This window comes from Mchenga conophoros, linkage group LG4, assembly GCF_057382185.1.
Source record: "Mchenga conophoros isolate Kocher_MC1m ecotype Shallow Benthic linkage group LG4, M_conophoros_male_GT1.1, whole genome shotgun sequence".
NCBI lineage: Eukaryota > Metazoa > Chordata > Actinopteri > Cichliformes > Cichlidae > Mchenga > Mchenga conophoros.
The window spans coordinates 37,947,221-37,958,664 of NC_140529.1; the positions used below are offsets into that span (position 1 = coordinate 37,947,221).

Sequence of the window (11,444 nt, forward strand, 5' to 3'; positions counted from 1 at the left end):
GAGAGTCAGGGAGCTGAAGGAAGTAGACCGGACTGCTGGCTGCTAAGAGAGAGGTGGCAAGGATAAAGGAAAAGGCTCACAGTGAACCGTATGTGAGGCTGGACACCAAGGAAGGAGAAAAGGACATGTACTGATTGACTGGGAGAGAAATCGAGCTGGAAAGGATTAATAAAAAGGTTCAACATTGCTGCCTGAAAGCTGAAATGGTGAGCTGCAGTGAGGCGTTGGGTGTGTCGTCAGACAGGTGTCTGAGAGAGGTGTGCTTAATGCAGACAGAGAGGAGGAGGAGAGAGGAAGGTTATTTATGCCTCAGCAGGTCTGGAGGTTTGGATCTTACAGCGATGGCTTTCTACAAAGTGATGTGTTTGGCTGCTGGGCTGATGCTCCTGACCCAAGGTAAGAGCTCTCTGCACACACCTGCATCAGGTACGACTCAGAGGGTGAAAACACTCAGGAGCACAGCGCTTCACTTTAAAGTGGCACTGCAGGAAAAGGAGGACTGGTGTTGTGCTTTAGCTTCATCTTTATCTTGGTGATGAAAGCTAAAACACAGATTAATGTGACGATCTGTTTGGTTTGGAAGCAGCTGAGAGGCTGAACTGCTCTCCATCAATCAGCGTCTGTGTCACAGCTGCTTTATTTTATTTTAGCTTTGATTCCGTGTTTTATTCCAATTCATATTAAGAACTTGAGACTTATAATGTTTTTATAATGTTAACATATTAAGTCTTAATACTCAAGAAGAGATATTACAGTTCAAATATGTGGCTCACGTCCTTCGTAGATGACATTCAGCTGTTGTTTTTGTTGTGATAAGAAAATTCAGTTCAATTCAGTTTTATTTATATATCATCAAATCACCAACATTTCAGGGCGTGATATGGTACTACAAGGTTATTAAGATAAGATAGGGCCCGATTATTTAAGACCTTGTATGTGAGGAGCAGGATTTTGAATTCAATTCTGGATTTAAGCGGGAGTGTCACGGCCAGCGGAGCTGACTGTGCGAGAACGAGGGCCCAGGTGCGCACACAGAAGGAGACGGAGCGGAGAGTTAAACCAAAGCCAAGCCATTTTATTTTGGCTGATAAATATGAATACAATACAAACTGGGTGACAAACTAAACTGCAACCTACACTGGGAAAACTAAACACGATAACTATGATAACTATGTTTACTGTGACTACCATGAGTGCTATGACATGGTGACACAGACGTTCTGACAAAGACAGAAACGTACACACACACTAAATACACACGAGGGGCGATCAGGGGAAGTGAAACTAAATACAATGAACAAAGAACACCAGACTCTTTCAAAATAAAACAGGAAACATGACGGAGGCAGACGTAATACTGACTTGACAACATGAACAAGGCAGACTGGAACATAAGGGGTGACGACACAACAGGATCTAGATCGACAAGGACTAAAGACTGGACTGGATGACTTAACATAAAAGAATGTCAAAATACAAGGCAACTGAAATCCGAACTAATGGTAGAGACAACAAGAACTTAGCATGTCTTCTACAGTACATGCCAATGATGCAAAATGAACAGAAAATGCTGGGTCCCAGCCCATGACAGGGAGCCAATGAAGGGAAGCCAATACAGGAGAAATCTCTCTCCTTCTAGTCCCTGTCAGGACTCTGGCTGCAGCATTTTGGATTAACTGAAGACTTCCTGATAATAATGAATCACAGTCGTCCAGCCTGGAAGTAATAAATGCATAAAGTTTTTCAGCATCACTCTGAGACAGGATATTTCTAATGCTTATATTGGATATAATATACATGAATGTAAGAAGTCACTTTATTAGATATAATTATGTAGTTAGAACTTAATTACAGAGTATTAGGGCCACATTAGGAAAAAACATTACTGATCATTTTAAGAATAAAGTCGAATTTTCAAGATTAAATTAGAAAATCTATTTTGAAAAAAAGTTGAAATGTGGAGATTACACTTGTTTCCAGATAAGATAACCTTTATTAGTCCCACGCGTGGGAAATTTGTTTTGAGGCGATCTGCCACGGTTACCCTCTAAGTTAGTGAAATTGTACTTCAGAATCGGTTTTAGTACCAAGGAAATAATTCTTCTTATAGCTCATAAAGTCAGATGTGGCCATATTTAGACTTTTCGTTACCCTCGTTGTTATCTGTTAAGGGTTACACCCCAGCCCAGGGAACCGGCGTGCGACATAAGGAAAACAAAAATAAGGAAAAATGCCCCCCCCCCCCACTCCCTGCTCTTAAGGAGGACGAACCAACAAAAAACAGCTACCACGGATTTCACAACAGCCAGTCAGTTTATTGAGTCCCAAAAGGTAGCAGGCATCAGGGTGAGCATGGCCAAAACAACAAACAAAACCTCTAGAAATGAAATGCAGCTGGCTTACCTTCACAGAAAACCCCAAACAAATATTACAGGTGTCTTACCTGCCTCTCTAACCAAAAACAGGAGAAAAGGTTCCCAAAGAAAAATGGCTTCTCACCCCTACAGCTACCGAGTAAAAACAGTATCGACAACTATTTACATCTATATACAACAAACTATTTACAACACGGGGGGAGATCACGACCATGACAAACTGAAACACAGGGCTTAAATACATAGAGCGAGCAATCAGGGAATGGACAACAGGAGGGAAACACAGCTGGGGCAAATCAGAACTGACGAGACAAGGAAGCTTAAACTGAACACACTGAGATAAGACAGACCTTCAAAGTAAAACAGGAAACCCATAACAGTCACGCCTAAAACAAAACACTGACAACATCGAATCGTAACATAAGTGATGACGTATCAACCCAACTTTTGGGTCCAATCGTCCACTGCGTTAATTAAGGCTGTTGTCTTTTTAATGTGCTGCGATGCTCTGTATCATGTTTTATTTAATATAAACAAGCCCCTAAAAATAATTCTTGGTCGTTGTAATCATGTAGTAATCATGTGCAGCACGTCCATAAGCTTTAAACTTATGATGTAACTGCAGATCATGTGTTCGTGGACTCCCAGACACCAAAGACTTGAAACCACAGCAGCGCTGTTATTGATCAGATGATGTCTTTAAAAATGCTCCAAAAGGCTTGAATTGCACCAAAAGTCCAGACGTCCAGTTTGAAGACTCAAAATAGCTGAGGTGACACTAACCAAAATGTTTTCCTGTTTTTCAGAGTCTGAGTCACAGCTGAATGGTAAGATAAAGTTTCCTTTTAACTTGTAATGTTTAATACATCATGAGGATGAATATTAGTTTCTGACTGGACTCTAGACTTGCAACGCAGTGAACTCCTGAAATCAGATTACTTTTTACTGCTGTTAGTCCAGGATCACTGTGTCCTCACTCAGCAGTTTGTAGTGCTGAGAGTTTACAGCTCCTACAGTAATGCTCACTCTGTGTTTTAATGTCGGTCTTCAGTTTGTGGTCAGCCAAAGCTCAACACCAGGATTGTAGGAGGACAGGTGGCCCCTGTTGGCAGCTGGCCCTGGCAGGTCAGTCTGCAAACATCTGGGTCCCACTTCTGTGGAGGATCCCTCATTAACAGTCAGTGGGTGCTGACTGCTGCTCACTGCTTTGAAACGTGAGTGATGAGGCTGAAGCTGCACTCTAAACAAGATTTAAAGAGAATATAAAAGGTTTTAATCAGGGGGTGAGGGTGTAACAGGATAAATATTTAACAGAGTAGGAATCAATAATATCATTTCTTTTTAGCCATCGTAATAACTGCATGCTGTTTTGTGCTCCTTGATGATCTCAGCACCAACCTGAGAGGACTGACTGTGAATCTGGGCCGTCAGAGTCTACAGGGATCCAATCCCAATGCAGTATCTCGAACTGTAACAAAGATCATCAAACATCCAAAATACAACTCTCAAACTTTCAACAATGACATCTGCCTCCTGCAGCTCTCCTCACCGGTGACCTTCAACAACTACATTTCTCCCGTCTGCCTGGCAGCTTCAAACAGCATCTTCTACAGCGGTGTTAACAGCTGGGTCACCGGCTGGGGAAGTACTAGAGAAGGAGGTGGGTCATAAAGACACAAGATTACTTTTAGAGTAAAAAATCTCCACACTGAAAGAAATAAGTGTGCTTTCTCAGATGGCTCAGAAATACTTCAAGCAATAAAATTCTTCTGCAAGCTAAAATGTTCTAAATCTGAGTTTGATGACTGGGAACACATTGTTTTTTTAAATGTTTTAAAAGGGCTTAAGTACCCAGTCGAGTAATCCGGGAATTGGAGACAGGAGGGAAGCACAGCTGGGAGGAATTAGACCTAACGAGACAAGGGAAGCAAAATTGGAAACACTGACATGAGACACAGATTTTCAAAGTAAAACAGGAAGCACACAATAGGCACAGACATGACACCTACACTAAACACGAGGGAACAAGAACAAGAACTAAACTCATAGCCAGAATTAAACTGAAACATAGAATAATAACAATCAAAACAGCACAACCAGAGAATCAGAACATAAATCATAGAGAATAATACCAAAATGCAAGAAACTGAAAATGCTGCGTCAAAATGACCCAGAACCGTGATAGAGACCTTCAAATAAGCCATTCCTCTGCAGTTGATCTGTTAGCTGTTTGAGATAAAACAAGCCACTGCAGTCAACAGGCCTGCAAAAGGAGTGCATCCAACCTGCCCACTCACCTCATTTTTTGGCCAATTTTACGTTAGAATCTTTCCAATTTTTGTCTCGCCATGTGAATACTGGTGTTGTTTCTCCATTTCACAGCCAAAGCGTCATTCCCCAGTGTTAAAATATCACTAGACAAGAAAAATATTTTTGATACGGAAGGAATTACAGCCACACAATAATCCTGGTATCAAATGAGGGAGACCTTTCATCTACTTTACTTTTTCTGCTTTATACTTTTTTGTCTTAGCGTCCGCTCCTTCACCCAACCTGATGGAGGTGGAGGTTCCTGTTGTGGGAAACAGGAAGTGTAACTGTAACTATGGAGTGGGAAGAATCACTGGCAACATGATCTGTGCCGGGTTAAGTGCAGGAGGAAAGGACTCCTGTCAGGTGATTGTTGTTACCTGTGTTTGGCACATTTTCACCTTCTACAGTTTCTTCTCCTCAGCTAACAGTAAATGTTTCTGCTCTCAAAGGGGGATTCAGGAGGTCCAATGGTGATCAAGCAGAGCGGTCGCTGGATTCAGGCGGGAGTCGTCAGTTTTGGGGAAGGTTGTGCCAGGCCGAATCTTCCAGGAGTCTACGCCAGAGTATCCCAGTACCAGACCTGGATCAGGACCCAGATCTCCTCCAACCAGCCGGGCTTCATGACGTTCACGTCCACTGGGACCAACAGTGACCTCAGTGTCACCTGCTGAGGACTGCCTCCCAGTGGCGGTCCTACCCTGCTTGGTGCCCCAGGCTAACCCCCCCACACGCACACACAAAACGTGTCAGGTTTTGTATTGTTGATTATCATTTGTGCTTAGAAATATCTACTTATATATTCTTAGAGTTTTATAATTAGTTGTAGATTGGTAGAGGTTTGATCCTTAATAGTCTGCAAACTTTGTGTGTATTCCAGAGCACTCTGGGAGCGTGGGAGAGCTCGTACCTTCTCTTATTGTTTTATGGATTAACGTATCTATGTCTGTTTTAGGTTAAGTGCCTTTTGTTTAGATGAACTGCTGGACTTCCAGACCAGCAGGTTTAGGGAAGTCGTTCATGGGGTCACACACACACACACACACACACACACACACACAGACACACACACACACACACACACACACACACACACACACACACACACACACAGGCAAGGTACTCTTTGTTTGTATGTAGACGTCATATGTTAATGCACCTATGTATATTCATGTAACCTCAATAAAAGAGCAGTGTTATGGGGGAGCGGACGAGAGCGACTGGGGTCAAGCGAAGGAACGGCGCCTGTCCGGTTCTCTCCCGTGCACGAGAAACATGAAGAACTTTGCCTACTCGTGTCTTGCTTTGCTGTGTAATTACATTGTCTTCAACGTTCCAGCGAATAGGTTTAAGCTACAAACCCCTAACCCTGACCTCAGTGTCACCTGCAAAGGACTGCCACCAGTGCCAACCACCACCCCTAAAACAACCACAACCACAGTGCCCACAGGACTGAATCGATTTGCTTTCATAAAATCGCCTCTAATATTTATCAGTTGGAGTTAAAGAAATATATTTTGGGGATCTCGGGAACACAGCGGCAATGATCATCCCTCTTGGACTGATTTGAAATATAAAAGAAATTCAAATAACCTTTTGTTGTTTTTTCTTTCTTTTGTTGAGATGAAAAAAGTAGAATCATTTAACATGTTTGTGGATTTGAAATGAGAGCTGGAGTTTGAACTGAACTGTCTTTGTCAGCAGCACACACACCAAGCGCTCGCCGTGTTGCTCGCCTGGTTACGACGATGTTCTCATTAGCTCATGGATGCAAGCTCTTTCTCTGATTCTTCTTGTCATTATCGTGATTTCAGTAACCACTTCATAATATTATTGTTTCTTTATCCTGGTGTAAATGTCATGGAGGTTTATAGAGAAAGGCTCCAGCCAGATGGGGGGTTCAAACCCAGGCAGCAGTGCTAATGTATTACATCATTACAGCTGAACATTATTTATTATTTATAGTAAATAAATAAAACTCAGAAGCATACAGTCTCAAAAGCAGCAGGTGACCAAAGGAGAGAAGAGAAAGAAGATTCAAATTACACTTATCACAACATCATCACGACACCTAACATAAAGAAATAAAGAGCAGGTCTGATTTTGTGCTTGTTATAACACTTTATTTGATTATTGTCAAAATGTTACTAAATGTTGGGGAAATTAAAAAGTGCTTGTCCTGTGGACCTCAGGGAAATGACACACACTGTGTGCAGTGTGAAAGCAGATCTTTTAGCACCCCCTCCTGGCAGATACGTGCATGTGCAGAGTGAGACCTTCAAACATAAACTCGTTTCCTGTGGATAAACTAAGAGCAGTGACTGACCAACAAACAGCTGCTGACAGCTGCAGCCTCGGTGTGTCACGACTGTAAGAGAAGCGTAGTTTTGGATCTCGGTGTCGCCGTGCCGGCTTCTTTTATGAACCGCAGAGATGCAGCTTAAACTCTGACTACATGGTTGGACGCATCGGTGATGAGCAGCTGGAGGAGTACGGAGCACCAGTGGATGATTCTCTGGAGCGGTGTGGAGCAGCCACAGACCTTTCGTTAATTTTACACCATCAGAGGAATTGTGACACCTGCCTGTTTTACACACCTGAAAGACTTCAGCCTGTAGTTTTAAATGTTTTAAATTGAGAGTCGAGACAAGTGTCAGAAGTGCTCTGTGACAGAAGGCTCTCGCAAAGATTAAAAAAAACATATCTCTCTATAACAAAATGCAGCCCAAAAGAAAAAGAAAGATTTCTGCTGTGTGGGATCATTTTGATCTTTTCACTGCAAATAAGGTAACTGTTTGTCTGTCGTTGTTTCAGTGTAATCTATCAGAATAGGAACAACAGCAACGTGACCTGCAGTGTAAAATATTTATTTCATGTTATGCAGGTTAAATGTCGCATCTGTTCTGCGGAGCTTTCTTACACAAACAAAAGCACCTCCTCAGTGTTTAGGCGTTACAGAGCCAAACATGAAAATGAGGAGACAAGCACACCGAGAATGAACACAGGTCGGCCTATACAGACACTGAACAGCTTTATTGTCATTTTTCATTAATATGTGTTCTATTATTTTGATTCAGGATTCAGGATTTTAATGAATCGATTTTACGTTATCCAAGCCAGAATCGATTTTAATCGATGAACCGATTATAAAAACCCACCCCTAGTTGAGAGTCTCAAGTAAGTTGCCTGCAATGACATTTAAGGTCCAGCAGGTGTCAGTATGGAGCAAAACAGCAACACTGTCGACAGTATCGAAGTTCGGGGAATGTGCTGAAACGCTTCACGAGGCCTCATCTACACATCACTAGCAAATATGCTTGTTTTTATTAAATACTTTGACGAGTCTACTTTAAACAGCTGTGCAGTTACAGAAATAAAGCACCAAAGTAGCATATCCTTATTTTACACATTAAACATGTCCACAGATGTGTTCTCCACCTCAGAGCTCAAATCTGCTGCAAACTGAAGTAGTAAAAGCACCCACACATGACAGGCTTATCAACTGCAGAAATTTTATTGAACCAAATGTGGAACTTGCAAAACACTCCATCACAGTAGCACAGTGCGACCTGGCCATGGCTTTGTGTTCGTTTTAAACCATTATTATTTCAGCATCACTACATCTGAACTTGTTTATAAATTATTGCATTGCAGGAAATTAATAGATTCAAGTGTCCATAAACCACAGGTTCAGTACCAAATTTGCTGTGGGGCTGAACCAGAAAGCTGGTTGAGGACCAGAGCAGGAAACCCTCACTAATGAATCCCAAAAGAAATGAAACCAGCTTGGACTAAATTTCCCACCTGGTGTAACTTTGCCATCTGATCACAGTGAACAGACTCCACCTTCCTTACAGGCCTCGCGTCAGTCAAAGTGTGATACTTGGATTGGCAAAGAGAAGAAAATGCACCCAACAAGAAGCCCAAATCTGCTGGATGGTGGTGAAGATGGTCACTTAAATGCTCTCCACTCAGATGGATGTAAACAATGGCAACTTATGAGGCAGGACGAGAGGAGGTAAAGATCTGGAGCTGGCCAACTACAGAAACCCCTTTCTGCTTTTAACAGACATCCTCAGCACCTCCTCCGACCTGCAAACACTGGGACCCTCCTGCACACCCAGCCCCCACCCCGTTCCCCATGACACCACTCGACTCCAAAATATGGAGACTCATCGTTTTATTGAAACACCTTAAGAGTACAAAACAAAAACGTTACATGAGACTGTGCCGCCGTACTGTGGCACAAGACCTAAAAGAAAAATTTTAAAAGGAAATAAACAAAAGGGACGAGGAGGTGGAAGTGTGTGGGAGGGTCATCACCACTCATCCCTGATGTTGTGTGGAGCTGCAGTGGTGTGTCTTTGTGAGAGTGAGCCTGCCCCCTGGTGTTGTAGGGGGGCGGTGGTGTTACAGAGTCCCATGTTTGTTTCAGAGGTAATTCACGTGTTAGCTAACAGGAGCTGGTGGGATTGCAAAGAGGGGAGGGGGGAGGAAGAGCAACAGCAGCACATAGGAGGGGGTAGAGATGTAGCGGGGGTGGGGAGTTTAATGGCCTTTGAGGAGAGGGGGGGTGGGTCGAGAGCAGCTCCTAGAAGCCGTGGACTTTGAGCTGCTCCTCCTTGGCCAAGTCGATCTACAGAAGACAAAGGGATCCAATTACACTCAGCAACTTTGAGAACAAACATCAGGGGCAACATCTGGACGAAGACCTACCTCAATGAGGAACTGGCAGATATTCTTGCGCTGGTCTCCCTGAAGCTGGATCACTTCACCATACTCTGGGTGCTCAATCACTGTCCCATTGCAGGCAAATTTCTGTGGAGACAAAAACATGTCAATCAGCAAAAACGCTGCAGCAGCAACAACCAGAACCACCTCCAAACTCAGAACAAAGCAGCGCTGTGGCTGTACCTTCTTGAAGGCCTTGACTAGCTTCTTCTTGTCATAGTCGGCAGAGATGCCCTGGACAGTGGTGAGGGTCTTCCTCCCGTTCCGCTGTTGGATTCTTATGTGGATGTAGTCCTCTGTCCCGGCTGGGAGGCGGTCATCACCCTTAGTTGCATCAGCAAAGGGGTCTGGAAAGAGCAGAACACAATGGAATTATGAACACATAAGGCTGGCAGCTCACCCGGCTGATTTACATACAGATTGGCTGTCCTGCTGCCAAATCCTGCCCGTGTTTACCACTGGGGGTTCATATTTCAAATGAAGAGCTGCACAGATGCAGCAGGTCGGGCTAGCAAGCTCTTAACCATTGCCAAATAACAGCAGAGTCATGGCAGGGTGACTTCAGCGGCACCACCGAGCCCGCGGTATATCACACCCGAGACATTTATCCGATATTTTAACGCCACCAGTAAATAAACAAAAGAAGAAAAAAAGGCGGCAAAGGTTTCTAAGAAAACAAATATGTAGCTCGAAGCGGCTTTTGGGCCTAACGGCGGCCGTTTTGACGTTAGCAAGGCCGCTAAACAGCGTTTTTCCACAAAGTTAACACATCCGGGCAGACATTTCCCATTTATTTTCTCCAGTTTCACGCTTTATTTTGATCGAATTAGTTAGGTAAAAAGCAGGTAAATGAAACTACGCCACAGGAAATAAGCCTCGGCCCCAAGCTGAAGCTGGACGTTAGCACCGTGAGCTCTCGCCCTTCCCCCACCCTCTGCGACTGCTCTCTTCGATCAAAAACCACTCACCAAAAGTTTGGAGGTTCTGGATAGCGGACATACGATAAGATTTGCTTTCCTTTCGGATAATAACTTGGTCAGCTAGCGGTCCGTCGGCTGCTTTAGACTCTTTTGTTCGTGTCTTCTGAGGTTCTTGGGGACGACACACGGCTCGGCCTCGGCAGCTTTCACAAAATGGAGATCGCGTAAGGTTGGCAGTGCTGGAAAACAACCCTTTATAGCTCCGCCCCGAAACTGGCGTCAGCACGTCTTTGACTAAGAACGGCACGTCGCAGGCAGCCACGCCCAGAACTCTTTCTCAACTTTACCGGAAGGGTGACGTCATGTCGTTAGATTTCAGTCAAATTGGCAACTGGAAAATTACAAATAAACATATAATTATATTTAAAAACGTATACACACACACACACACACACAAATATATAATTCGAAAGTGGACATTGGTTGTACACAGATGTTTTGTTTTGGCAGCAACTTAAACAATTGAGTTAAATTAACTCACTTAACTTTAAAACATGAGGCAGTTGTGTTGAATACACCCAAGGTGCTTATATTAATCCAAGAGAGGCCAGTCTCTTTTTTTCAGTTTAGCTTAATAAATAAAATGATTTTTTACGGTTTTGAGTTCTAAAAACTTTAATATTTCTCTCATATTTGTTGTGACTTCAATTTCATTTAATCAGAAATGTTTTTCCTTTGTTTTGTATCTTATTGTCATAGTTAATAAATAGAATTACATTTCTTAGATTATTTCAAGTTGTAGTGTCTTTATTATTCATTCATTAAAATTCTGATTATAATTTGTTCATTTAAAAATAAAATAAATAAATAAAGGATAACATAAGGATAACACCGTAGCTGCCTCCACCAGTGTGTGAATGTGAGAGTGAATGAATAGTGGCATTGTAAAGCGCTTTGGGTGCCTTGAAAAGCGCTATATAAATGCAATCCATTAATAAAGTGCACTTAACTGATCTAAGAGCTGGGAAATCTACTCGACACAGGGGTGGGAAGTGAACTTAAACAAAACCTACATCAGCTCGGTCTCGTTTGGTTGGTTGTAACATTT

The 11,444-nt window shown here is 42.9% G+C and overlaps 2 protein-coding genes across 2 annotated transcripts; one reads left to right on the forward strand and one right to left on the reverse strand.

Annotated features, from left to right (window-relative positions):
* The first annotated feature begins 341 nt into the window (after positions 1-341).
* Positions 342-5,965, forward strand: LOC146576761 (serine protease 27-like). Its single transcript, XM_085272252.1, has 6 exons — positions 342-396; positions 3,182-3,202; positions 3,427-3,589; positions 3,767-4,035; positions 4,909-5,051; positions 5,138-5,965. The coding sequence occupies exons 1-6, from the start codon at positions 342-344 to the stop codon at positions 5,357-5,359; spliced, it is 873 nt and encodes a 290-aa protein (XP_085128378.1). The 3' UTR covers positions 5,360-5,965.
* A 2,883-nt stretch (positions 5,966-8,848) lies between these two features.
* eif1 (eukaryotic translation initiation factor 1) lies at positions 8,849-10,570 on the reverse strand. Its single transcript, XM_085272260.1, has 4 exons — positions 10,385-10,570; positions 9,600-9,763; positions 9,402-9,503; positions 8,849-9,321 (listed from the first exon to the last, which is right to left on the reverse strand). Exons 1-4 carry the CDS (start codon positions 10,413-10,415, stop codon positions 9,277-9,279), a joined length of 342 nt encoding a protein of 113 aa, XP_085128386.1. The 5' UTR covers positions 10,416-10,570; the 3' UTR covers positions 8,849-9,276.
* Between the last annotated feature and the right edge of the window lie 874 nt (positions 10,571-11,444).

Excerpts from the sequence above, each read along its gene's own strand:
- eif1 (XM_085272260.1), bottom strand. The coding sequence starts at position 10,415 with ATGTCCGCTATCCAGAACCTCCAAACTTTTG. Across the intron at positions 9,764-10,384 it reads CCAGAACCTCCAAACTTTTG|ACCCCTTTGCTGATGCAACT; the intron begins GTGAGTGGTTTT and ends TGCTCTTTCCAG. Across the intron at positions 9,322-9,401 it reads TCTGCCAGTTCCTCATTGAG|ATCGACTTGGCCAAGGAGGA; the intron begins GTAGGTCTTCGT and ends TGTCTTCTGTAG.
- LOC146576761 (XM_085272252.1), top strand. The coding sequence starts at position 342 with ATGGCTTTCTACAAAGTGATGTGTTTGGCTGCTGGGCTGATGCTCCTG. Across the intron at positions 397-3,181 it reads GCTGATGCTCCTGACCCAAG|AGTCTGAGTCACAGCTGAAT; the intron begins GTAAGAGCTCTC and ends CCTGTTTTTCAG. Across the intron at positions 3,203-3,426 it reads GTCTGAGTCACAGCTGAATG|TTTGTGGTCAGCCAAAGCTC; the intron begins GTAAGATAAAGT and ends GTCGGTCTTCAG.